The sequence below is a fragment of the Rhinoderma darwinii genome, chromosome 7 (genome assembly GCF_050947455.1).
Source record: "Rhinoderma darwinii isolate aRhiDar2 chromosome 7, aRhiDar2.hap1, whole genome shotgun sequence".
NCBI lineage: Eukaryota > Metazoa > Chordata > Amphibia > Anura > Rhinodermatidae > Rhinoderma > Rhinoderma darwinii.
In genome coordinates, this window is record NC_134693.1 from 26,451,430 (window position 1) to 26,479,048 (window position 27,619).

The following is a 27,619-nucleotide window of genomic DNA, read 5'->3' on the forward strand; positions in this document are numbered from 1 at the left end:
GCTGCTGTGGAGACCATGCTATTGCCGCTTTAAGTAAGCAGGGGGGCGGTGGCTCCAGGCAGCACTGGGTCCAAGTGTCCTAGACGTTCAGCTGTTATTGTGGAGAGCAGACCCGAGAAGTGTTCGCAGAGATGGCATCGACCCAGAGGAAAGTCTATGTGGTGGGAGTTGGAATGACCAAGGTCTGTGAGATCGTCCTGTTCCTTTGTAGTCTATGTGTAGTGTGCGCTTCCTGCTCTATGGTCCTGTCTCTTGGATGCGGTTTGAACATGCGGTTTTTAGTTTTTAGGAAAGCTGGTCACATCACCAATGCATCCTGCAAAAGGTCCAATTTATAATTATTTTTTTTCCGGCCCCCTGACTTCCAAACTTCTGACATGTCAGAAGTTTGGATTGGTGGGGGTCTGAGCACTGAGACCCCCGCCAATCGCTAGAACGCTCATGTGAGCGCTCAGCGGCTCCGTGTCTGTTCGGCTTCTACTTTCTATTGAGTCCATACACCGATACGTTTATTTCCGGAAAAAGCCACGAAGCAGCTGAGCGCTCACAGGAGCGTTCTAGCGATTGGTGGGAGTCTCAGTGCTCGGACCCCACCAATCCGAACTTCTGACATGTCACTATGACATGTCAGAAGTTTGTCAAACGTTTAGCTACATTATAATATATATATGAGTTAGAGCCTGTTCACATCTGCGTCAGGGCATTGCGTTGTTCTGCTCCGTCAGAGGAGGAAAACAGGAATTCCGGACGCAAACGGACACCACCGACGGAACCCGTTGACTGTAATGGGTTTTTGTCGAGTGTCCGTAGTTTTACCGGAAACCATAGCAACACCCCCTCCCAATAGAAAGTATAGTGGAGTTTTAGGCTCTTTAACCTTGAACGCTATTTATACCGTACACCTTTAATCCGTTCCCTTATTTCTTGTTCTCTGTGATATTTCTTTTATAATCTAGAAATTTATAAGGTTTCTGTTTTTATTGCAGTTTCTTAAGCCACGAGATGCGGTTGATTATCCGGATATGGCTAAGGAAGCAGGTGAGCGTGGTGTCTGTGGCTGCCAGAGGCATGTCATGGGTTGTAGTTCCATGTGCCCGTTAATATATGTATGTATGTATATATCCCCATAGGTAATGTGTGGCTGCTTGTTTGCACTGGGGGAAGGGGCTAGAAGCGGGCAGAGGGCAAGTCTAAGAGCTGATACAAATTATTAAGGTGTTTCACAAAATCTTATAGAGGAGACGGGGCAGAGGACACAATGAGCCCCCGAGCCTATCTTAGACTACATGGGTGTAGTGGCCAGGTTCACACTGGGCAGGTTTATGACCATTTTGCCCTATATTTGATTTTTTCTGACTTTCCATTCAAACAAATGTGCGGACTTGTATATAGGACAGAACTTGACGAACGCAAGGACCGAGGTAGCTGATTAGCAAGACTAACTTTTTGGATTTTCTATTGATGTCTATGAACAGGTCTGGCTCCAGGTGTATGTGGGCCCTGGGGTCACTGTGGGAGTCCCGGCAGCCCCTAGCATTTGCCGAGGTTTGCCTGGTGCTGACACCGGCCCTGTCTATAAAAGTTGTTTAGTAACTGAAAAAGTGAAATTGGATCTTATAACCCACAGTAGATTGTCGGTCCCTGATTTTGGTGGTTTTACAATAAGCAGGTTTTAATTTTCTTTATTTTTTATTATTGTAGCACTCCCTAGATATGGGATTGTTTCTTCTTCTCCAGCACCCATTCCAATCTCCTACAAATGGCTGCGTGACCTCCAGGCCCCTTCCTCTCCACGGGCCTTACATTATATCTCCTTACTATCCTTTTTATTTTATTTTTTTCTTTCTTCAAGGGGAGAAGGCTCTGGCTGATGCAGGAATTGCGTACTCCTCGGTGGAGCAGGCCTGTGTGGGCTACGTCTATGGTACGTTATTTTATATATCTAATGACAAATTCGACTCTGTTATATCAATACTCCGTCCTATTCACGGGTGATTCCGTAATTGTATTTATTGTCATGGGGAGTAAATAGTTGAAGGGGTTGTCCCTTCTGACCAATTTCTTTTCATTTGCCCTTTAAGGCCCCATACACACGACCGTAAAAAATCTCTGTAATTGCGGACTGTAACACGGTCCACAATTACGGGACCCGCTCGGTTCTATTGGCTGCGGACAACTTTCCGTATCACCACAGATAGGTGTCCGTGCCGTAGAACCGTGCTGGGAATTATGGAGCATGTCCTGTTTTTTTACCCGCCGTGCTCCCTTACTTTGTATGGGAGCATGGCCCGAAAATGTGATCACGGGCACGGCCGTGTGCATGAGGCCTTAAAGAGGACCGGTCACCTCTCCTGTTGTCTGTTTTTAGTAAAGGCATGGGTGCCCCATAAAGTAGCAATTCTAAAGCATATTTTCTTACAACTCTGCATTATGTTGTTCCTCTCTTGTTCCTCCTAAAAATATATTGACATCTGGGGCGTGTCCCTACTCACTCTGACAGTGTCCAATACCTGCTTACCGTGTCAGACTCGGTGAGAACACACCCTATTGGGAAGGGGAATGGTAACGCCCAGTTGTTAATTTATTCATACATTTCCGGGAGGATTAATAAAGGAACGGCACAAAGCAGACTTTTAAGAGAAGATGTACCAGAATTGTTATTTCATGGGGAATAAAAGTATTTACTAAAATAGACGTGTCAGGAGAGCCATCAGATCCTCTTAAAGGAATATATAAACATACTCCGGACCCCCTCAGCATGACCATGTATTACATGGATTTCATATGACCGCCGTCAGCTCCCCCTAATATCAGCTGATCAGCAGTGGCTCTCCTTTTAGAAAAGGGGTTGTCCTGTTGGGGTAGCCACTTTACCACTGAGAAATGTATAATAAAATCCCCTTCAACAAGACCCACTGATGGACATGGATAAGTAAATGAACAAGGTAGAGGGTCTTCAAGTCATGCTGTGAAGTGTTATTTTTGGGTTGCAGGTGACTCCACATGCGGACAGCGGGCAATCTATCACAGCCTGGGGCTCACAGGAATCCCCATCATCAATGTGAACAACAACTGCTCTACAGGATCCACCGCACTCTTCATGGCCAGACAGTTGGTCCAGGGAGGTGAGAGATCCACCAGAACGTAAGATGCAATCCAATCATGATGTCCGACCAATAGCAAGAAGAGACGTATGAAATAAATATGCAGTATTAGGGTATGTTCACACGGCCTATTTACGGACGTAATTCGGGCGTTTTTGCCCCGAATTACGTCCGAATATAGCGCCTCAATAGCGCTGACAAACATCTGCCCATTGAAAGCAATGGGCAGACGTTTCTCTGTTCACAAGAGACGTAATTTACGCGCCGCTGTCAAAAGACGGCGCGTAAATAGACGCCCGCGTCAAAGAAGTGACCTGTCACTTCTTTGGCCGTAATTGGAGCCGTTATTCATTGACTCCAATGAATAGCAGCGCCCATTACGCCCGTAATGGACGCAGCGTTCAAGCGCCTGCACATGCCGTTACGGCTGATCTTACGGGGATGTTTTCAGGCTGAAACATCCCCGTAATTTCAGCCGTTACGGACGCCCTCGTGTGAACATACCCTCAGTGTCTTACCCTTCATTTGACCTTGGATTGTCCAGCAGGGATGGGGGACTGACCTTTTCATTCTTATTTGTGTATGTTTCATTCCCTGTATACTGGATATAAGTGGATTGTCCAGTTTTATGTAAGTAAAAGTTAATCAATGTATAAAAGAAAGTTATGCAACTTTCTAGTATACTCTGTGTTTCAATCACCATGTCTAAGATTCCTGCTTGCTGTCAGTGAATGGAACTTTGTTTACATACGGAGACTGTTAGGGTATGTTCACACGGCAACGCAAAATACGTCTGACATTACGGAGCTGTTTTCAGGCGAAAACCGCTCCTGAAGTTTTTACAAGTGCACGTGTTTTTCGCGGCGTCCATTACAGACGTAATTTGAGCTGTTTTTCAATGGAGTCAATAAAAAAAACGGCTCCAATTACGTCCCAAGAAGTGTCCTGCAATTCTTTTGACAGCGACGCGTAACATTACACCTCGTCTGCACAGAACATCGTAAGACCCATTGCAAGCAATGGGCAGATGTTTGCAGACGTATTGGAGCCGTCTTTTCAGGCGTAATTCGAGGCGTAAAATGCCTCCATTACGTCTGAAAAGAGGTCGTGAGCACATACCCTAAACCTGTACAATCCTAATACTTTTCCCACCTGAGCGTTTACTACAAATGTGTCCAGTCTAGACACTCCTCTGTGAGCCAAACAGTTTAAAGACTAGGTGGATTCATTTTATTCAAACGGATACACTGTAGCAAACCATTGGGACGAGGGGGATTTTGTGCTGCTGATAAATTTAGTCAAGACTAGAGTTACAAATGTAGCATTGAGATTTATTCGGTCTGTATCGACCATGGATGAATGTTCTCATTCACTGACAGCAAACAGTGATGTCTCAAGCTCGCTACTTTGGTTTGTCATAATTTTACTATATTATTGATGCATTGTGTTTAAATGCTCATTTCTGCACCTCTGATTTGTGTAATTGTATATTCGTCTCAGGGTTGGCAGACTGTATTCTAGCTCTCGGTTTTGAGAAGATGGAGCGAGGATCATTAAAATCCATGGTTAGTACTTTTATTTAATATTGTTTTTATGCTGGGCTTAAAGCAAATCTGTTAGCTCTCCTGACATATCTGTTTTAGTAAATACTTGTATTCCCCGTGAAATAAGAAAAGTGGAGCACCTTTTCTTAGAACCCTGCATTGTGTCGTTCCTCTGTTATTCCTCCTGAAAATGAATGAATAAATTGACAACTGGGTGTTACTATTCCCCTTGTCAAAAAGGGGCGTGTCCCTACAGTCACTCTGTCAGCACTGATTGGACATTGTCAGACTGTGTAGGGACACACCCCCAACTGGTAACACCCAGTTTTCAATGTATTCATACATTTCTAGGAGGAATAACAGAGAAACGGCACAACACAGAGTTCAAAGAAAAGATGCTCCAGAATTGTTATTTTATGGGGAATACAAGTATTTATTAAAGCAGATCTGTCAGGTCAGGGCAGCTGACGGGTCTTCTTAAAAAGGGATTGTATGACCATAGAAAAACATGGTTGCTTTCCACTAGAAAGAGCACCATTCTTGTCCATGGACAGTGTCTGTAATTGCAGCTCTTTTTAATTGATGATTTTTTTGGGCGGCTGACTTTATAGATTGTGCGCTCTCTGTAGCTTGTATAAGGTGCTGGAGAAGTACGGCACTGCCCATATTGTAAATGTGCACTCGCACTTACTTGACTTTAGTCACACCCTGTAACATAAACTTCAGTTACAGCTACTTGATGATTTTTACATAATGACCGGCTGCTTCATGACCAAGGGCTGCTTTGTCTATATGTGACCATTACATAGAAATGATTATTGCCTATCCACAGGATAGGTAATAATTGTCTGATCTATAGGGGCCCCCGCCGCTAGGACCTGCACTGATCGTGATAACGGGGGTTCTAAACCCCCTGTTCCTTTCTACTGCTCGACCGCAGGGAGAAAAATATTGATCGGGAAATCAGGGCACTTGCGATTCGCGGCGAATTTATTCGGATCGAATTGGACAGCTGATTCATACGAGTCATCTAGCACAAGACCGAGTGCCGCTTGGGCTGTTTTTCACGGCATCCGAGTGGCACCCGATAGTTTTCACGGACCCGTTCACTTCAGTCGGTGACTCACAGACTCGACTCTCCAATCTGTGGAAAGATAGAACATGTCCTATCTTTTCACGGATCAGGGACGGGACTCGGGCGGCGCACACGGTTGTGGGCAAGAGCCCTTAGAATCCACCCTGAAAATAATTTTAGAAAATTCGCTCATCTGTACCTAACAAGATGATGCTTCATAGTCCTATAGTGTTATGGTATTATTCAAGCTGAGATGCCGCGCGTCAGATCCCCCATGGCCCATTTTACCTTTCAGTTCTCTGATTCATCTTGTTGCGCTATTCCAGTCTTTATCCTAGGTTCACGTTTTCGGTTTTTTTTTGGAACTTGTTGTTTTAGTACACTGACCGGACCAACCCATTGGATAAGCATGTGGAAGTTATAGCAAACAAGTATGGCCTGGAAGCTGCTCCGTTGGCTCCTCAGATGTTTGGTAGAGCCGGGCTTGAACACATGGAGAAATACGGTAATAGAATAATGTGTTAAAAACTGCTCTGTCTGCACAAATGGCTCAGATATTATCAGGCTTGCTCTATATCCACAGAGATGATGAACAGATGTATACGAGCAGTATCATATACTACCATATAAATGTTCCAGTATGTATGACGTGTGTGTGAACATGGGCCTGTCAAAGCAAAATACCCTGCTTGTTCTGATCTGGCACATTATAATTGACACATCCCACAATGCCAGGCTATGATTTTTAACCCATTCGAAAAACCTTTCTACAATGTTTGTCAAGTCTGATGATGATGATGATGGTTGCTGTCCGACTGTATTTTGGAGTAGAAAAATATCACATGTCAAATGTGACTGAGCCATTAATTTTAAGGGAACCTGTCATCACATTTTTGGCCATAGAACTGCCGGCATGGCGCTATAGGACTTTTAAACACTATTCCAACCATGCCCTTGTTAATTGTCAGGTCTCCCTTTTTGCAGAATAATACGTTTAAGGCCGGATTTACACGAGAGTGTGCGTTTTGCGTGCACGTGTACTACGTGTGTCAGCCGCGTATGATGCGTGGCTGCGTGATTTTCACGCAGCCGCCATCATTGACAGTCTGTTTGTATGTTTGTAAACCGAAAAGCACATGGTGCTTTTCTGTTTTCAATCCTACTTCTTACTGCTGTTGCACGAATCACGAGCGTCACACGGAAGTGCTTCCGTGTGCTGCGCGTGAATTTCACGCACCCATTGACTTCAATGGGTGCGTGATGCGCGAACAACGCACAAATATAGGACATGTCGTGAGTTTTACGCAGCGGACACACGCTGCATGAAACTCACGGACAGTCTGCACATCCCCATAGACTAACATAGGTCCGTGCGAGGCGCGTGAAAATCATGCGCGTTGCACGGACGTATATACCGTTCGTCTAAATAAGCCCTAATACCCATGCAGGCTGTGTGCATTTAGCGTATCTGGAGTCTTCGGGCGGTGCACCAGCATTGCAGAGTCATGAAGTCATACACCAGTGCTGTGAGCAAGCTTATTTCACCGTCATTGATATCCCCCATGCCTGTTAACATTAGCGCTAGCGGATCTAAAATCCCACGCATGCGTGGGGGTGTCAATCACAAAGGAATAGGCATGCTTACAGCGCTGCCTCTGTAAAGCTGCAATGCTGCCCCACTTGCTTCAGGTATCCTATTTTCGGTAAAAATTGCTGCCTGACGACTTTAACAAGGGTATGGTTGGAATAGTGTTTGAAATTACTACAGAGCCATGCTGGCAGTTTGATGGCCAAAAAGCTGATGACTTGTTGCATTTGAGTGTCACTTTAATTGTGATCTCCTGCCTGACGCAGGTAGCATGCTCGGTGATGGTGTTGTAAAACATCTGCGTCCTATAGGTGCCACAGCAGTTGTACCTCACAGCGTCGTACCTTGGTCTCTCCGTGCCCAATCTAGGATGGCGCAGGAGGTCGCAAGCAAAGTGGCACTTGAATTATTCTCAAGTGTTCGGTGCTCTGATCTGTAGGAAAAATAGATACTTGCCCAACCCTGTTAGAAATTAATAATGGGACCATTTCTCCACAGTGACTAGATATTGAATATATTTCCAGTCAATTGATATATGAGAAGCTCAATAACACGATTAATACATGGGTTGACTGGAAAGGTCTTGTCATATTCAGTTTTGATTTTTCCTTGTAGGAACGAAGTCAGAACATTTTGCAAAGATCGCTTGGAAGAATCACAAACATTCAATAAACAATCCGTGAGTGTTGTATGAGACGTCTGCTTTTTCTGTGTTTTCCAGGCCAAAGAAGATTTTGAAAAGGGCATAAACACGCTCTGAACTTTAGACCCAGCTATAAAAATCATGCAAAAATGTTGTCTGTAGAACCTGTGGCCTGTTCCTGTCTATACAATGGTAATAAGTGTCAGGATCTCACTATATGTAATAGGCAAAACTTTCATTAAAGGGAATGTCCCTTTAAGAAACTGCGCCAAATTTATCAGTGTCCCACATTTTATGATAAATTTGGCGCAACTTGCTAGACATGTTATACACTTCTCCCTTCCTCAGGCTGGTGTTCACACGCTTACTAAATGTCTGAAAATACGATTTTCAGCATTTATTTTTTTTTAGTAACTCACGTTTTCCGCTGGGTTTTTTACGGCTGTTTATGAAGCTGTTATTCTATAGCGTCAATGAAAAACTGCTCCAAAAACGGCTCAAGAAGTGATATGCACTTCTTTTTCGCGGGCGTCTTTTTACATGCCGTGTTTTGAAAATTAGGAGTAAAACTACGCCCCGTCCGAACAGAACGCCGTATTTCCCATTGAAATCAATGGGCAGATGTTTGTAGGTGTTCTGCTTACAATTTTTCAGCTGTTTTTCGGGACGTTACACGGCCTGACAAATGGCTGAAAATAACCCGTGTGAATATACCCTAACACTACCTGGTGCATTTCATGACTCCTGTTAGCCACGCCCTTTTTGTAGACACTTTTCAGAACTGTCTAAAAAGACGCAAAAAGTGTCTATACCCTATAATATATTTGGTGAACAGTGGCCGAAATTAATTGAAATCAGGTGACAGAGAAATGGCATAAATGATCAGTCTCCAGGAAGTGATGTAGTACAGCCGCTCCCTTAGAGACCAGGGAAGATGTTTACAGAGCCTTATCTAGGCCTTGAGCAGTACAATAAAGCTGTCAGTAACTCACCCATCCTCTAATGAGATGACTCTGCTCATTATTTCCCAATCTATACGGCAAAGCTGACAAGTGACCTACAGAAAACAGGAAAACTCAGCCCATCAGCTGTAATCTGTGGGGAAATTCAACAGCAAGTGTTAATTCCCCTGCAGCACCACCACAGGGGAAATAAAGCATAACTTGCTGTTCATTAAAGTCAATAGACTGGATGTGTTGGGCCCTCCAGAGAGAGAGAGATGCTCTTTGCAGCCACTATTTACTCTGGCAGATTAATGGAGGTCCTGAATAAGAGACTCCTCTGTTTTAACTTGAAATTTCCTAATGGGTTTTCTAAGGCCAGGATCGCACACGCTGTTTTTGGCTCAGTTTTTTTTAGCCAAACACAGGAGTGGTCACAAAAGAAAGGAGATGCAATCTTTTCTTTATACATTTCCTTCCTTTTGGATCCACTTCTGGTTTTGGCAAAAAAAAAAAGACCTAAAAACGACACCAAAATCTGCATCAAAACTATGTGTGTGATCCTGGCCTTAACAGGACAACGCCTTTAACTCAACTGCTTAATGTTCTCCTCTCTCTACAGTTACTCCCAATTTCAAGAGGAATACAGCTTAGATCAAGTGAAGAATTCCAGGAAAGTTTTTGATTACCTTACGGTTCTTCAGTGCTGGTATGTCAGACTACGTTTACTTTTGACATGTTTTTTTTTTTTTTCTCCAGTGTGTATTTTTTTTTTTTTTTTTAGACTATGCTGAGATTTGTAGTACCTCAGTTCCCCAGTGCATATTTATTAATTGATTGTTTATGCTGGGAATTGTATTTTCTCAGTGCTCCATTGTGTGCTTATTACTAGGTTATGATGGGACTTGTAGTACCTCAGTGCTCTACCGTGTGTTTATTCATTACCAGGTTAAACTGGGCCTTGTAATGTCTCAGTTTCCTCAGTTCCCCCACGGCTCTTCTTGTGTATCCCGACAAACTTGATAGACTGGTTATCCACCGCACTCACTTGATCAGAATACAGCTACTCCATTTCAGCTGGCTACAAATTCCAAATCCAGCGATCCCTCCTGGACAATCAATTGTAGCAAAAACTCGAGGACAACATCCGTATGGCAAAAGTAAAAAAGTGTTTATTAACACCTCCCAATGTCAATAGTGCTACGTTTCGACCCCGCAGGAGTCTTTACCAAGCATGCAGCTAGGATGTCAGGGCTGAATTTCGCTATTTATCCCTGACATCATCAGCAGAGTAACATCTGACCGGACACTCGCTGTAAGTAATCTTGATAAACAATAAATCCCAGATTTAAGTGTCAAGTCACACTCTGTTAAGTTACGCCCCAAACCACACTCTTTTTATCCTGGCCAGTCTTCTTTGGAAAAAAGGCGGCATACAAACTTGTACCCCTAGGTGCAATTCACGCAACGTTGAAGACCCCTTCCTTTTTCTGTGGGAAGGGTCGATTTACAGACTTTCCAGCAAGTCAAGTCCGATTTTAATGACTAATTTATTATGAAGAGATCAGACACCTTCAGATCTAATGACCGCGCTTTCTTTGTAATTTCTTTACTGCAGCCCAACCTCTGATGGTGCGGCAGCGGCCATTTTGGCAAGTGAAGACTTTGTGCGGAAGCATGGGCTGCATCGCCAGGCAGTTCAGATCTTGGCACAAGAGATGATCACAGACACATCCAGCACTTTTAATGAGGAAAGCTGCATTAAGGCGGTAAGCATGGTTTTCTGTAACTAATAAATAGGAGATTCATCAAAACTAGTGCAGAGGAAAAGTGAAGCGGTTGCTCAAAGCAACCAATCTGTTCACTGCTTTCATTCTCTAAAGGGCCTGTGAAAAATGAGAATTGAAAACTGATTGGTTGCTATGGGAAACTGCTCCACATTCCTCTTGCACTAGTTGTGATAAATTATCCTCCATTATTTATTTTCTCAGAGATTACACAGTGCTCAGTTAAAGGGGTTTTCCAGCCAATAAAAATTGATGGCTTATCTTCAGGATAGGCCATCAATAGCTGATGGGTCAGGGTTCGACTACCGGTACTCCCGCCGATCAGCTGTTTTGTAGGGGCCACAGCGCTCGTACCATGTAATTTTTTTTCTTGCTCACTGTCCATCTTCGACACGCATTTAATGGCGATTCACAGGTATTGCAGCCTTTTCTCCCATTGACTAGAATGGGAGAAAAACTAGCAATACCTGAGAAGCACCGTTAAATGTGGGTTGGAGATTCGCAGTGAGAAAGTAGAAATGAAGGGGAAGCTGCGCTCGTACGAGCGCTGCGGCCCCTTCAAAAAGGCTGATCGGCGGGGGTCCCAGGAGTCTGACCCCGACCCATTAGCTATTGATGGCCTATCCTGAGGATAGGCCATCATTTTTTATTGGCTTTAAATCAATGGGTTGTCTGTGTAATGCCGGACAGGTCCTCCAGAACGACTCTCTGTAACCGCTCTCCACTTTGGCCAAGACGTGAGGATCTTGGAGCCATGAGCCCCCTCCATTAACTCAAAATTCCCTAATAGGGAGCCCCTTATAAAGTTCTGAAATCCTGGGTTGTCGGTTGTTAAAGGGGTTTTCCTATCTTGGACATCAGCGTAGCTCAGCGAGATCTCAGCTGTTTTCGTAACTCTCGACCACCTAACCAGGAAGTGGCCGGGAGGCAGCGGGAGCCCAGTAACCTAGAACAGTGTATAGGGGGCCCCGTTCTAGAGATAGGACATTTATGGCATAGCCTGTGGATATGCCATAAATGTCCAAGATGGGAAAACCCCCTTTAATGCTGGGTTCTCAGGTCATCCTTATCGTCTCCTTGAATGCCCATCTTTACAATTCTTGCATCCTTTCCAGGTTGGATTTGACATGAGCAGGATTGCAGCAGACCGGTGTTATCAGAAAGCTGGGGTGAGAGCGGACGATGTGGATGTCATAGAGCTTCATGACTGCTTCTCTGCCAATGAGCTCATTACATATGAGGCACTTGGGCTCTGCCCACTAGGTAATCAATCTTGACAAAATATTACTTGTTATTATTGATCCCATTGCAGCCATTTTTGTTTCTTTCCTCCCCACCTTCCAAAACTTTTTTTTTTTATTAGTATTTTTCCGTTGACATACTGGTAGCTATGTCAGGGTCTTTTTGGTTTTTTTCTCGTGGAATGAGTTGGTGTTTAATAGCACCAATTAATGTACTGGGAAAACGTATTTATTTTATGGCGGGCAATGGAAAAAAAACAGCAATTCTTCCATTTTTTGTTTTTTGGGTTTCATTTTTCCACCGTTCAGAGTGGTACAAATGACATGTCGACTTTATTCTGCGGGTCAGTCCAATTTTATATTGTTTTTCCTCTTTTTATTTTTTTTATCTTTTACTGCTTTTACAAAATAAAGACCATTTGTTAAAATTTGATTTATGTCACCATTTTCTGAGACCCATAACTTTTTTTTTTTATGTGGATGTAGCTGTGTGGGGGCTTGTTTTTTGCAGGGCGAGCTTTGTTTTTTATTGGTACAATTTTGGGGTACATATAATTTTTTTTTGATCACTTTTTTATTCCATTTTTTTATTTTTTGGGGTGGTGGTAAAGTATAAAAAAAAAACAGCAATTCTGCCCTTTTTTTTTTTGTTCTTTTACAGTGTAAATAATATTATATAACCGTTCGAACTTTTATAGACGCGGCCAGAGTATAATTATGTGTATATTTTATCTGTTTACATTACTTTAGAGGGAAAATGTGTTATTTTTTTCTTTTTTTTTTTTTTTTTCTTTCTAACCTGGGGGCTTTTTGAGACTGTTATGACATCGGCATATCACGGGGTGGGACGACAGAGGGGCCCCTTCACTCTTCCTAACTGCTTAGATCCTGCGGTTGCTATTGATCGTAACATCTAAGCGGTGTAGCATAGTGTGGTGTCAGCTGTAATATACAGCCGACACCCGCATCAGATAAAGTGTGCTCAGCCCGTGAGTCATCAGACTTCCCGTCGGGAAGGAGTTAAAGGGGTATTCCACCCCAAATCTATCTTCTCAGAGTGACATGTTAAAATATGGTGCTGGTGGTAAGCTTAACCGTTGTCTGATTTCTAAAGAATGGGCAACAGTGCCCCCTGAACCCCTTTTTTATAATTTTTTTTTATCACTGGAAGTTTCCAACTGTACCAGAATTCTTTTTGACAATGGACAAATTACAACAATGGTTGGTGCAAATGGGTCTGTATCAGTTTTTTTGTTTTTTTTTAACCTGGTGACAGGGACTAAAAACTTAACTACTCTGGGCACCCATAAGAGTTGTCTCTTCCCTTTATACCACGTAGAATTCAATGGAGAAGGAAAGACACTTAGTAGTGTGGAAGAACTGCCCAAGCAGACCTAGCTAAAACATAGTTCAGTCTTGTAAACGGTTACTTCACCGATATCTGAGGTGTGCAGTTTGTAACTTGGGCGGGGGGATTGGAAGTAGTAGGTCTACCCACAATTGATAGGTGTGTATGAGATGGATCTCTTATATTACCGGGTGCATAATAAAGCAGCTGACGTATTTGCCTTGGGATTCCTTTTGCAGGAGGAGCCGGAGAATTGATTGACAGAGGAGACAATACATATGGAGGACGCTGGGTTGTCAATCCAAGTGGAGGTTTGATCTCCAAGGGGCATCCACTGGGAGCAACAGGTCAGATATATATAAATTGTGGTAATCTAAACAAACTCTATGTAGATAAAATCCTAGAAAATGCGTTTCATTGTATGAAGCTGGTCGTAGACAGAAGATTCTTTTTCAGCAGTACCCACTGATTGCCTTATAATAATCTAACATCAGTGGAACCCAAAATACAGTCCCTTACAGCATATGTTGACTCACTTTGTCAAGGAAAAAATGCATCTATGTACATGGAGAGGTTTACGTTGTGCTGTGGTGTTGGCTGATTTCTGCCTACGTGCCTGCCTGTGGAGCTGCAAGATCAGCGCTCTCAGGGCATTCTCTGTAAAGCTGTTTTTTACTCCTCCGTCGTTACCCCATGAGGCAGCAGCTTCATCAGCCCGGTGCACATAGCTCTGCATAGTAGCTGTTTACGATCTGGTCATGCACTGTCATTAGGGACTTTTGGAACGATATACTATCCCTGTTATCATCCTTATTACATGTAGGCATTCCCTTATGCCCTAAGATATGTTTATTTGGTATACTGGATGGGGAGACATGGAATCACCATACTAAAAAATTTTTGAGAGAAACTCTGTTTCTAGCACGGAAAACCATAGCACAGCATTGGATGAATGATCGACTTCCATCAATTGGTCATTGGAAGGGATTGGTAAATTCAGTCATACCTTTCGAGAAAGTTGCATTTATGAATCGTGGGTGTAGTACTAAATTTGCTAAGGTCTGGGATATTTGGAATAACTCCCCTCTGACAGTCAACCCCTCCATTGGTTCATCAGATAATGTGAGTTAGGAATATAGGTGACCCAAATTTTAGTATGTATCTCCAAGAACTTGCTGTGCTGGATTTATCAGATGCTCATGGGTGACATGGGTCCTAGGTTGTTTTATGTTCTTTTATATTTGTTTTGGTTTTTGCCTCTCTATTACTATTGTCATACATATGTCCAAGCAAACCAGTCTACTCGCTATTATTTGACATATCATCATATTGGAATACTCTATGTATACTCATTACTGGATTTGCTATATGTACATTTTCTTGATCCAATGTGCCATGTTTTGTAATTAGAGATGTATGATTGATTTTATACTTGTTATTGTAACAGTTCTTAATAAAACGAGTTTAAAAATAGTAGCCATTTACAAAAAATAGGATATTTGTTATCAAGACTAATTTGCAAAGTTTCTTCATTTTAGATGCATTGGAGCAAAGAAAATAGTTGCAAAGGTGTACATACACCTAAAGGGGTTACCTGGGACTCTTTAAAATTGTCAGCAGGGGATAGCAGAGCGAGAGAGAGATTCAGACTCTGCTATAGTTTCTCGTAAAGGTATGTTCACATGGCAGCGTCCGTTACGGCTGAAATTACGGTGCTGTTTTCAGGAGAAAACAGCACCGTAATTTCAGCCGTAATGGCATGTGCAGGCGTCTTTCGCTGCGCCCATTACGGACGTAATTGGAGCTGTTTTTCCATGGAGTCCATGGAAAACTGCTCCATTTACGTCTGAAGAAGTGACAGGCACTTCTTTGACGCTGGCGTCTTTTTTACGCTCCGCCTTTTGACAGCAGCGCGTAAAAAAAATGACCGTCGGCACAGAACATCGTAAAGCCCATTCAAATGAATGGGCAGATGTTTGCCGATGCTTTTGAGCCGCATTTTCGGACGTAACTCGAGGGGTAAAACGCCCGAATTACGTCCGTAAATAGTGTGTGTGTGAACCCAGCCTAAGTGTTCTATCTTGCCCTAGTGCTGGCCTCCTAGCTCCACTGCTCATAACTGCTGCATGACGTCCTCCATGCTGATGTTATTATATATATATATATATATAATATAATTCTCCTCTTCTCCCTGTGCAGTGCTTAGAGGACATCATAGCAGTTAGACTCAACCCACTAGCTTTGAGACAACTGAGAATTAGAGAGAGCGCCTGCATAGGAGAAAACTGCTAAATAATGCAGAACATAAGTCCTATAATGGCTGGAAATAGTGTTATTCCTCATGTCACACATATGGCCGCTTACTCTGAAAAGTCACCTCAAATGGCAGGTAAGCTTTGTCGGACCTCTGGGAACCACAACTATCAGACTTTTTTTTTGGCAAATTCTGTGGTCGATAGGATAAGCCCTTTTAACATTGGTGTATTGCTATTTAAAGGGGTTTTCCAAGTTATTTAAAAAATTGGCCAAAGTAGAAGGGATGCAAAAAAAAAAAAAAGCCTTTGCTCTAATCACGGATCCCCGTCGTTCCAGCGCCGCAGCTCCGTTCCTTCCCACCGCTGTGTTTTGACATAGCTGCAGCGATTGCGTGCCCGTATACCCACGTGATTGCTGCAGCCAATCACTGGTCTCAATGGGTTTATGGCACAGGAGCGCTGAAGCCAGTGTTTGGCTGCAGTGCTCACGTGGGTATACGGGCATGTCATCGCTGCAGCTATGTCAAAACACAGTGGCGGGAAGGAACGGAGCGGCGGCGCTGGAACGACTGGGATCCGTGAGTTGAGCAATGGCTATTTTTATTTTTTTTGCATTCATCCTTACCGTGGCCATTTTTTTTTAAATAACTTTGGAAAATCCCTTTAAGCAGATATTCTTTAGCATATGCCATTGTTGTCTGACCACTGGTATAAACTAGGGCTTCTACACAGCGCCTCTCCCGACCTGACTCTGTGTGAGAACGGCAACTCTGCCCCATTTACCTGAATGACGCTATGTTGCAATACCAGACACAGTACCTGGCAAGGAGTGATGTTGTTTCTGAATAAAGCTGTTCGGATTGTTACTCGGTTCGTTCCTCCTTTATATCCATAATGAGGTATTTCATAGTTCGTATTACACAACCCACTAAGCTTCATACTGTGTGCACTATTTTTGTACCTACAACCTTTGCTCTGTATTTACATTGAACGCCGGCTGCGTAACACCGAGGGCTATCATCCCAAATCTTCCAGATTTACATATTCTATAATTATACCACGGTGTATGAACACAATATATGGGATGTATAGACCTTCTACAGCTGCGCTAGACAAACCTGATACACATGTAGGGTAAAGGCCAAAGCGGGAGTGGAAGAAATCCGGGACAGGCTCCGCTCTTATCTGCATGTTTATAAGATATTATGGAATTTGTGCCCCTTTTTATCTCCGTGCCTGATAGCGACACAGGGACTTTACACTGCATGCCTTGAACTTCACCCATCAAACTGGGCTACCTCTGGCACATATCAGATACAGCGGCATAAGGACCTTTGGCAGAGATAAATGAGCAATATAGGAATAGACTGGCACCGCACCTGACAACTGCCATGACCCCATCTAGCAAGCAGCCTTTTTTTCTTTTTTTTTTTTCTATTCATTTTTTTTTTCTTTTTGTTATATTTATTGGAAAAAAAATTTTTTTTATTCAACATAAGAACACTAAGAGGGACAAAGATAAATCCTGCCCAATAGACAATAACAACAGAAGTACTCAGCAGTACTATGGTCCATAAAGGAAAGGCCATACATTGTTAAATTGTATGCAGATAAGGACAAGGGCATTGCTATAGAATTTGCAGAGGTAGCAGTCGCATCCGGGCCCTGGAGCCTGAGGGGGCCCAAAAGCCACTTAGGCGCATAAGAAGACACCTTTAGTTTAAATTCTATATGGTAGGTGGGGGGCCCTGTTGTAGATGTTGCATTGGGGCCCAGCAGCTTCAAGGACCAATTACATAAATGTAAAAATATGGAAGCGTATCATTATAACGATAGTAAAACTCTGTATTTGTATATATGTGTAATAATTTGACAAATGTGAGAGAAAAAAAGAGAATGAGCCACGATGTAAAATCACCGGGTAAAACTACTACTGAAAAAGATTTTGGGATATTGGTGGACAGTACATTTTATCAACCAGTGCCAGGCAGCTGCTGCCAAGGCAAATAAAATCATGGGATGCATCAAAAGAGGCCTAGATACTCCTGACAAGAACATAGTTTTGCCTCTATACAAATCACTAGTCAGACCACATATGGAATATTGTGGACAATTTTGGGCTCCTGTGTATAAGAAGGACATGGCTGAATTAGAACAGGTGCAAAGAAGGGCGACCAAGGTGATTAAGGAAATGGGTGGCTTACAGTACTAAGAAATGTTATCACACTTGGGGATATTAAGTTAGGAAGAAAGACGGCTTAGGGGCGCTCTAATTACACTGTACAAATATATAATTGGACAATACAGAGATCTTTCGAATAATCTTCGTACACACTAGGCCTGTAACAAGGACAAGGGGGCAGCCTCTACTTCTAGAGGAGAAAAGGTTTCACCACCACAGATGGGGATTCTTTACTGTAAGAGCAGTGACACCATGGAAATCTAGGCCACAGGATGTTGTGAAGGTTGATTTTTTGAATAAGTTTATGAAGGGCCTTGATGCCTTTCTTGAAAAATATAATATTACAGGTTATGAGTACTAGATTCTGGAGATGGGACATTGATCCAGGGATTTATTCTGGCTTCCATATTTGGAGCCAGGGAGGAATTTTTCAAGCCTACTTATATCACATATACGAAAGAAAAGGTCGGCTTTCGTTGGGGAAAAAGTTTGCTTCTAAGAGTTAGCTATGAGGCATCGAGCCGCCGTCAATATATGAAGGAGTAGCCTGAAGGATCTCTTACCCATACATTTTGCCGAGAGCTTTAGCAAATGGATTAATGGGTCCAGCAGGACTTCTACATAAAGGACCGAACCAATCAAGCTTTTAACAATAGTCCAAAAAGGAACAATCCCTACACAACTCCAGAAAATATGAGTAAGGGGTCCAGAGGAGGAAAAGCAACGTCAGCATTAAGGGGAAATGGAGGGGTTCAATTTATGAAGGAGCTCTGGGGTTTGGTACCAGAACATCATTATTTTATATCGCTTTTCCTTATAGTGTACAGGTCCCTACCCAGGAAACATTCCTATTTTGTCATATAAGGGTGACGGACGGGTGAATCCGGCGTGCAGCCTTCTTAAGAAATAAAGATTGATAAGTTGGCTGTCTTAAGTGTATTTGGTTCTTCGCCAGATATTGGCCCCCTGCGTACACTCACATGTACCAGCTTATTCCCCCCTCCCCCTTCCTTCTCGAACTTTCCCATTCATGTCCTTGATCAGGTCAAGAGAGAGAGGGACACCACAACCTGCTGACTATATGAATTTGATAAAGACTGACACAACAGCCTGGGACCTTTAACCTGCAGCAAGTTTCACTCGTTACTGACGTAATGGAGAACGTCATTATGAAAGTCTCTTTAGTATACAGGAAAAATGTGGAATCGGAGCATAATGCTGCAGTGCGTTTGCATTTTTACTATGACAACTGTCCCACCACTGGTGATTGATCTTTGTCATAGGGACTTTACTAAGGCTGGACCAAGTGGTGCACAAGTCTGTGTTGAACCATATTCCTCAAAATAGTGCACGCCTACTAAGAAATCCAGAGCACATTTCTAAACAATCCCAAGTTTCACTTCGTAAATCTGTTGCTCGGAGTGTGACTGCAAAATTTCACCAACTTTTTCCAACGTGATTTAAAAGTATTGCATGTGTCAGTTCCCTGTACCTCTGAATGGGGGATGTTGGGGACAGTCAGACTGTTTCTATAGATATTCGATTGGGGGCACATCCCATGGAACTCTATAGGTTCGGAAATGATTTTGTAATGGCCGGCTTACGTGACCACTGCAATGAGACCGTGGAGCGCATTGAATAAAGAATGTCATTTTGCTGACCAAAAATGATCCAGTTTTTACCGCACGTGTGCCAGTTTTTTCCGCAAATACTTATACCGGAGTGCAACTGGCAAAACCAGAAATGTGATTAGATAATTCCATGTTGCTTCTGTGACATTTCAGTACTTTAGCAAAACCCTTCTACCCTGGGCAGCAGTTTTTTTTGTTTTTTTTTCAAACAAATTCATTTTATCGATGTAGCGCATATTTTAAAGGTATGTTCACTTGTATTGAAAAATACGAGGCTGATTTCAAGAAAAAAACACAGCCTCTGAATCCAGCCGTTTTGGGAGCTGATTATCAAAGCGGTGTCTGCAAGCGTATTCTGAAGCGTATATTGAGGTTTTTTGTTTTTTTTTGTAGTGTCCATGGAAAATCTGCTCCAAAAAGCCTCAAGAAGTGACATGTCGCGTTTTTTTATGAGGCGTAATTTTACAAGACTTTTTTTTTTTTTTTTTTTCAATTCAGCTCCGTAAAAATACATCTCCTATGAACAACACCGTGCATTTCCCATTTAAATCAATAGGAAACTGTTTGCATGCGTATTTCAAGACTATTTTGTAGCGTAATATTAGCGTTTTATGCTCCAAATTACACTTGAAAGTAAGCCGTGTGAACATACCTTAAGCCGCGCTCCAAAACTGAAATAAGCCGGCAAGAAAAGCGCAGCCGGATGCTATATTAATTTGGTCCACATGCAACAAATTTGTATCAATGTGCTCCAATACATATTACAGAGTGAGATTTATTTTACTGTAGCAATATTCCTGACCGGGAAGGATTCTCTTCTTTCTGCATCATTGTATAGATGGTGGAGTGTTCTTTTGGGCAGTGAGGGGTTAAGTGACTGAGTTGCAGTACTACCTCTCAGTAGATAGAGTGCGCCCAAGAGCCGGAAGCTCAGCCTCTCTCTTTTCTGCATTCACAGGCCTGGCTCAGTGTGCAGAACTCTGCTGGCAGCTCAGAGGTCAGGCCGGGAAAAGACAGGTTCCGGGAGCCAAGCTCGCTCTGCAACACAACATCGGACTCGGGGGAGCCGTGGTGGTTACTTTATATAAAATGGGATTTCCAGACACTGCATCCAGGTACATTCTATTACTATGTAGTGTGTGTGAGGTCAATGGTCCCCAGCAGGGAGGGGATAACCATGACCGCAATGCTATTGTTTATCTGCATGTGAATGGGAACCTATATCCCGGAGGAAGTGTTGCATTCTGGGAAGCTGCGTTCTGTAATATAATTTTCTAATTCAGCGCTCTGTATCACGTGCACTATATAAATATTTAATCTCTCTATTGGTTTTCAATAGATTTAATACATAACCTAATATGTCTATATCCTGGTTGACTTAAAGCAACATTAAAGGGGTTATCCAGTCGCTAAAATTGATGGCCTAATCCAGAGGATGTGCCCCTAATAGCGGCTGGGCCAGGGGCCGACTCCTGGGACAGCCCTCGTATGAGCGCTGCGTCCCCTTCATTTCTTTTTGCTCACTGTGAATCGTCGAGACGGAAGTAGCGACGATTCACAGGTATTGCAGCCGCCTGCTCTCATTGACGTGGGAAGCACCCCCTTCAAAACAGCTGATCGGCAGGGGGGTCCCCGGAGTCGGACCCCAACGCATCAGCAATTGATGGCCTATCCTGAGGATAGGCCATCAATTTTTAGTGACTGGATAACCCCTATATAATTCTTAGCGACTGGCCAAATGCACACGATGCCTTTTACGTGCGGCAAATCCGCAGCATAATGCGGTACCAGCAAAGTAAATGACATTTCAAGAAACGTTGCAGATTTTTTTCTGCACATAACTTGACCTGCGGTCCGTATTTTAAAATCTGCAGCGTGTCCATTTATCTTGCGTTTCCGCTTGCGAATTCTATCTAACTAGTTGTAAAAAAAAATACAAAAAAACGCACCAAAAACCGCAGGATAAAAACGCACCTATTTCCTCATCAAAATGTAAAAACCGCACCTAAAAAACGCATAATAAAAAAATTCACTCGCTTTACCTGTGTTTCTGCTGCGGATTTTCTGCATCAAATTCCGCAACGTGTGCATGTAGCCAAAACTTGCAGTATATCTATTCTCCGTTTGCTATACTGTGTAATGGTGTTGTTCTCTGTTATCATTCAGGCTGCCTGGAGTGTTCTTCACAGGGAATACTGGCAGGAAGTTTCCAAAAATGTCTGCGATCGAATGTCGATGATCTTTTCCCAATCGTCACTTGTTGGAAAAATAAGGATCTGACTGGTTACATTTTAAGCTGTCTGATCCGTTCTTTTCCTTGGAGATTAACGTCTCCCTCCCCTGAGTTTATACCATGTCTATGTCCAGCTCTATATACAGCTGTGTGAATGATGAGCATCCGCTGGTACACGTGTCGTTTTCGTTACACACTTATCACTGCAATTTTTTAAATCTTTTCTGTAGATAAAAAAAAATGGTCCACTGTCATTTTGAAAGAACGTGGTTTTTATGACCCTGCAAACTAAGAGCATAAGCGATTTCATGCACCCCCTCCCCATAGGTTAACCTCACCACCAATAATGCCCAATATCACACAGCAATCTACTGCGGAGTGGGATCATCACGGTAAGTTAAATCACCGTGGACACCGGGCCGTAACTGCCAGCTTTAGGTTTAGTGGCCCTTTAATGGAAATCTATTGGAGCTGATTGAGAATATGTGAAGAGCGGGTTCTATGGCCGATGAGCTGTCAGCGTGTGCACACAGGAACTGTTGGGTAACCATGAACTTTAGCATCAAACTCCATATCTGTTGAAGTTCAGACCTCATTCCAGCTCAGAAGCTTGCGTATGGTTTTGACCCTAAGGCTGGATTCACACATGCAGTTATAGTGCAGTTTTACTGGGGTCCTATAATAGATTATAAATGCTATAATACCTCTGTAGTCCATCTGTTCTCCTCGTGGTTTTGTAGGTTCCCTCTGGGTACTTGAGTTTCCTTCTACGCTGCACAAACATAAGGATATGTGAATTGGCTTCTACAGGGACAGAACATAATATATATAGAGATATATATATATATATATATATATATATATATATATATATATATATTTAAAAAAAATTATTTTTAAATTCTCCTTTCCCTAATGCGGCCCCCAAAAACACTGGTGGCCAATAACTGTGTGATGTCATCATGGACACATTACATCTTCACGAACGACACGTGGTGGTGCTGGTTGCCTTCGTACCAGTCCACAGTTTCTTGCTACTTCACTGTCTGACACATAATCGAACAGCTTCATATAAAGGCTAATTCCACATGTAGTGGATTTGCTACGGCAAAATTCTGTAGCAAATAAAAAAATTTAAAAAAAAGCCGCAGCATAAAATCTGCAGCAAAAAGTGTGGATTTTGGTGCAGATTTCCCTGTGGAAAACAATAGACTACAGAGACTGGTGGGGGACCACAGGAGTGCCGGGGAAGGCGTGTAGGGTAATTTTATTTAAAGAAAAAAAACAAAAACTTTCAGTATAGTGTGTTTTAAAAAATATAATAAAACGTATCTTGCGGATTTTGCTGTGGATCCGCAGGTAATCCACAGCAAAATCTGCAACCATAGGATTTGATTGAGGATTTTGTCTTTTTTTTTTTTTTAAATAAAACCAATCTGTTTTCTCAGTTCTTCTCGCATCCAATTGAATCCAACCAGCGCTGAAGATGGATTTAAAGCCCAGTTTGTATTTAAAGAAATTGAGAAGAAGTTGGAAGAGGTCCGTGAGAATTTGTATATTTTGATTTGACATAATTCAGGGTTGGGTGAATGTCCAAAGCCAACTCGCCAATGCCCCTGAAAATTCTTATTGCCAGGGCTGGTTTTATAGAAAATGAGGCCTCCTCCGCTTGCCATTTCAGTTCGCCTAATGCCACCATATTGTGCCAGGACAATACTGCCATATACAGCCCACTTAGTTTTACCATATAATACCCACTCTTTGTATCTGCTCTCTGCTCTGTCTAATAGATGAGGGTCCTGTCAGACTACTGTGGGTGTAATATTCAAGCACGACATAGCCGGAGACCTAATCCATGGCAGTAATACACATCCCCAAGAAATGCAGGGTCATTATGAGTGATGCAGCAGATAGAGCTAGTCAATCTCTCCAGCAGCAACATACTTTTCCTCTTTACTATTCTAGTTTTGTTTCAGTTGCTGAAACCTTAGGATTCTCCCCCCATCCCTTCCACCCCTCTTTAAACTCATTCAATGACTGGGTACTTGCAAATAAGTTTTATAAACCAGACTTTAAGCAATTCTGTCACATTACTTGGTCAAACTCACAGGCAACGTTCAGGTGCAAATTGCACAACCAAGGCTGCAAAACATTCTTGTTGATTGGATCAAAGATCAATTTTCTAATCGGTGAAGCTGTCCTCTGATAAGAGAAGGGTTTAAGGGCAAAATCTGATTCCAATGTATTCCCTCTAGTGACCTACAACAAATTAACATAGAAATGTTGTGCCTTATACAATGTATTAGAAGGCCTACATACTAAACTGTCTCCCTGTTTTTAACTGTTAAAGACGTTTGATCATGTCCGTTTCTGCAATACATAAACGGGAACGACTAAATCAGTGAACAGGAATGGGGGAGAATCCTAAGGTTTCAGCAACTGAAACAAAACTAGAATAGTCAAGAGGAAAAGTATGTTGCTGCTGGAGAGATTAACTAGCTCTATCTGCTGCATCACTCATAATGACCTTGCATTTCTTGGGGATGTGTATTACTATGCCATGGATTATGTCTCGGGCTATGTCGTGCTTGAATATGACACCCACAGTAGTCTGACAAAGCCATACTCAACCAGCCAGGGGCATACAGGAGGCAGTGTAGAGGAGCCGGGACTACAGGATGATGGAGGTACTGCAGGGACTCCCGGAAGAGGGTTTAGTTTTCTCTGTAGTACCTTCTAATAGGTTCTGATATGGAGCTGTAATGGCTGCTTATGTCACCTTTGTACTCGTGTAACTAGGGGGGGCAAAAGCCCATATTATGAAGCAGAACGAACGTATATTAAACAAGACACGTGATGACCATGATCTGGTCGTAGGTGATTCACATTGACTCTTGGAAAGGAATCTGATCAGTCCTGAACTCTGCACTTGCAGAAGTACTTTTACTGCACTACATTATTTTCAAGTGCAATTAAATATTTCCAGAATTTTGTATGTCTTAACAATGGTCTCCTGGAGTATATTCTACGGATTTAATTCACTGTCTTGATTTTGGATAGAGAGATGTTTGAAGGCATTACTACATATTCATATGTTCCTTGTTACTACTCGTCTTGCAGGAAGGGGAGCAGTTTGTTAAGAAGATTGGCGGAGTCTTTGCCTTTAAGGTGAAGGATGGGCCTGATGGAAAAGAGGCAACTTGGGTGGTTGATGTGAAGAATGGCAAAGGCTCTGTGCAGGCCAATTCAGGTAAGGGCCCATGCACACGGCTGTAATGCAGATCTGTAATATGGTGCCCATTGTCTGCTATGGGCCCATACTGTACCTCTGTGTGCCTCCAATTTTATACAGAGTAATGCAGATTATTTTTTTTTCTGGGTTTCATATGGATCTGGCATTCTCTATCACATTCTGTATAATGGAGGTGTTCGCCCTAGAATACAGTGTTTCACAGAGGCTCCATAAAGCCAAACGGTGCCTACGGGTCCATAATATAAAACCAAAACCTGAAAACAAAAGGCACTCTGTATGCTGCCGTACAGGGTCCGTGCACATGGCTTTGCTTTATGCTTGAGCTCTATGCGCCAATGAAACTCTGCAAAATTAAAATACCTGTGAAGCTTTATTCAGACGAACGTGTGTAAAATTTGCACCCGTGTGGGACCGGATTGCATGGATCCCCCATAGACTTGTCTATTGAGGGCCCCTTAAAAAGGGACTAAAATAGGACCTGTCCTATTTTTTCACGGACCCTCACACGGTCCGTTAAAACAACGGCTGTGTGAATAGCCCCATAAAAATACATGCAGCCGTGTTTCGGCCATTAAAAGAACGGCCGTCACACGGACAATTTATACGTTCGTCTGAATAAAGCTGAAGGATCAAGAAAAAGACATCCGGAAATGATGGGGAATTTGTATTGTATTTATATCATGTTAATAAATTCTAAAATGTAATCACAACCAATGACCACGGCAAGACAGAGAATTGGATTTAATTTTCTTTGATTATTTGTGTTGCAGACCAGAAAGCTGACTGTACAATCACAATGGCTGACTCTGACCTGCTAGCTTTGATGACCGGCAAGATCAATCCACAGACAGTAAGTATAAAACGTACCTATTAAATAAAACCTTGAAACCCTACCGCTGCAAAGGGGGAGCAATCTGGTAATAAGCTAGCATTGAAAGGCTGTGGAGAATTGCGTTTCCCCACTTTTTCCCTGATCATCTGTCTGCAGAATACTGGCTAATGTTTACAGCAGTCTGTATTCCGCTGCAGACACATGATGTATCCGTTCATTACTACTTTTTCTATGAGTGCGATATTTAAAGTCCAAGCTGTTTCTGCTTACAGTAAACATTTACTAGTCTGCAAGATTGAAGTTTTATGACTACACTCACGGTAACGACCACCTGAACTAATGTAACGGTTAGGGCGTATTTAAGCGTGATCTGGTAACACCCACTACCTATCTTTTATGGTTTTGATTGTATGCAAGTGTGGGACTTCATCTTAAATGATCCAAGGTACCTGAAGGTCAACAGGTGCTGTCCATAGCTGGTGCGGGCAAGGGTTTTACACTGGGCGATTATTAGGCAGACAAGCGTTCATCTGCTGATCGCTGCCCTATTTACACAGGGCAATTATCTATGAACGAGCAAACGCTCGCCCATCTGCTGATCGTTTCATTTAAAAAAAAAACCTGAAATATTATCGTTGTCGGCAGCACACAGGGAGACGCGCTGCCGACATGATTATGTATGGGGGCGAGCGATCGGAGTAACGACCGCTCGTCCCCATCCCCGTGTGACAGGAGCAAACGAGTGCCGATCAACGATGTCTCGTTGTTCGATACTCGCTGCACCGGCCGGTGTAATAGGGCCTTTACTTTGTGGTGGAGTGGGCCCTGTGGTGGCCTTGATAGTACACAATGTTAATCATAAGTAAGAACACTAGCTGGTCTGGTGATGGCACATCTGAAGCAGTCTGATTGGCTGCGAAGAGCTGGTAGAATGCGGCCCCAGCTCTAAATAATGGGGAGGTGCCGTAACGGTTAGGCTTCGCATATCGTTGATTTGCGTTCAATAAACGTAGCGCCCGCACTTTTTCCGGTGAATAACATAGTAGTATAGTACGTATTGGAACCAAGGACTTGCCCAACTAGTACCCACTTGTACAATGAGCTTTTCCAACATGTTGTAAAGCGTCCATGCAAGATATTAGGTGCTTATGATCATTAGAAGTATGGCAGTGTAATGTCAGCAGCTTGGCAGTAAAAGATCTGTCTGATATAGTTGTCATATAATTCCCTTTTCCAGCATGTTCTATTGTAGATAGGGATTATTTTTAAACTCTCTAAATTTTTCTTGATTTCTTCTTCCTTATACAAATTCACTTATGCATTGACTTAAACTAATCTGGTTCACGTTTCTCAGGCTTTCTTCCAGGGCAAGCTGAAAATCACTGGAAATATGGGACTTGCCATGAAGTTGCAGAGTCTGCAGCTGCAGCCTGTGAAAGCCAAGCTCTGAAGAGATCATGTGTCTGATATATGACCAATCTCCGCAGTGCAGCAGATGCCAACCCTCCGATGCCCAGATGCCATCAGTCTGTTGGCTTTTAAAGGACCAACATCATCTGCTGTTTTCCTTTCCCGAGAATAAAAGAATGATCTGCCCTTTCATTCCCAAGCAGGCATTGTATGGCAAAGTGCAGCTGTACATGTATATATGTTTATCAATGTAACCTTCTGAAATCCGATCTAGGTTGCCGGGCTGTTTAGAAATGAAGGGACTTGTTTGGGGGACATTTCTTTTAACATCGTGACTTAATCTGATGTCTTCTCACCACTAATGGTTTGAAATAATTTCTGAATCCTATTGTTTGAGCAGCAGTGATTGAACTAATCCCTGTGATCAAATGATACTAGTCGAGTCTATGCTGCCTGGTATCTATACGCCACAGCCGCAGAAATCGATGCAGAATTTTCTAACTTGTTAATAGTCGGAATAACATTTAATAAAAAAAGCCACTAATTTTGCAA

General features: G+C 42.7%; 1 protein-coding gene across 1 annotated transcript; it reads left to right on the plus strand.

Annotated features, from left to right (window-relative positions):
* The first annotated feature begins 75 nt into the window (after positions 1 to 75).
* SCP2 (sterol carrier protein 2) lies at positions 76 to 27,619 on the plus strand. Its single transcript, XM_075833006.1, has 16 exons — positions 76 to 182; positions 987 to 1,038; positions 1,853 to 1,924; positions 2,994 to 3,125; positions 4,605 to 4,669; positions 6,102 to 6,228; positions 7,927 to 7,990; positions 9,518 to 9,604; positions 10,514 to 10,664; positions 11,798 to 11,945; positions 13,511 to 13,618; positions 20,298 to 20,454; positions 23,021 to 23,111; positions 24,693 to 24,822; positions 25,596 to 25,675; positions 27,012 to 27,619. Exons 1-16 carry the CDS (start codon positions 132 to 134, stop codon positions 27,105 to 27,107), a joined length of 1,611 nt encoding a protein of 536 aa, XP_075689121.1. The 5' UTR covers positions 76 to 131; the 3' UTR covers positions 27,108 to 27,619.

Excerpts from the sequence above, each read along its gene's own strand:
- SCP2 (XM_075833006.1), top strand. The coding sequence starts at position 132 with ATGGCATCGACCCAGAGGAAAGTCTATGTGGTGGGAGTTGGAATGACC. Across the intron at positions 183-986 it reads TGGGAGTTGGAATGACCAAG|TTTCTTAAGCCACGAGATGC; the intron begins GTCTGTGAGATC and ends TTTTTATTGCAG. Across the intron at positions 6,229-7,926 it reads TGAACACATGGAGAAATACG|GAACGAAGTCAGAACATTTT; the intron begins GTAATAGAATAA and ends TTTTCCTTGTAG.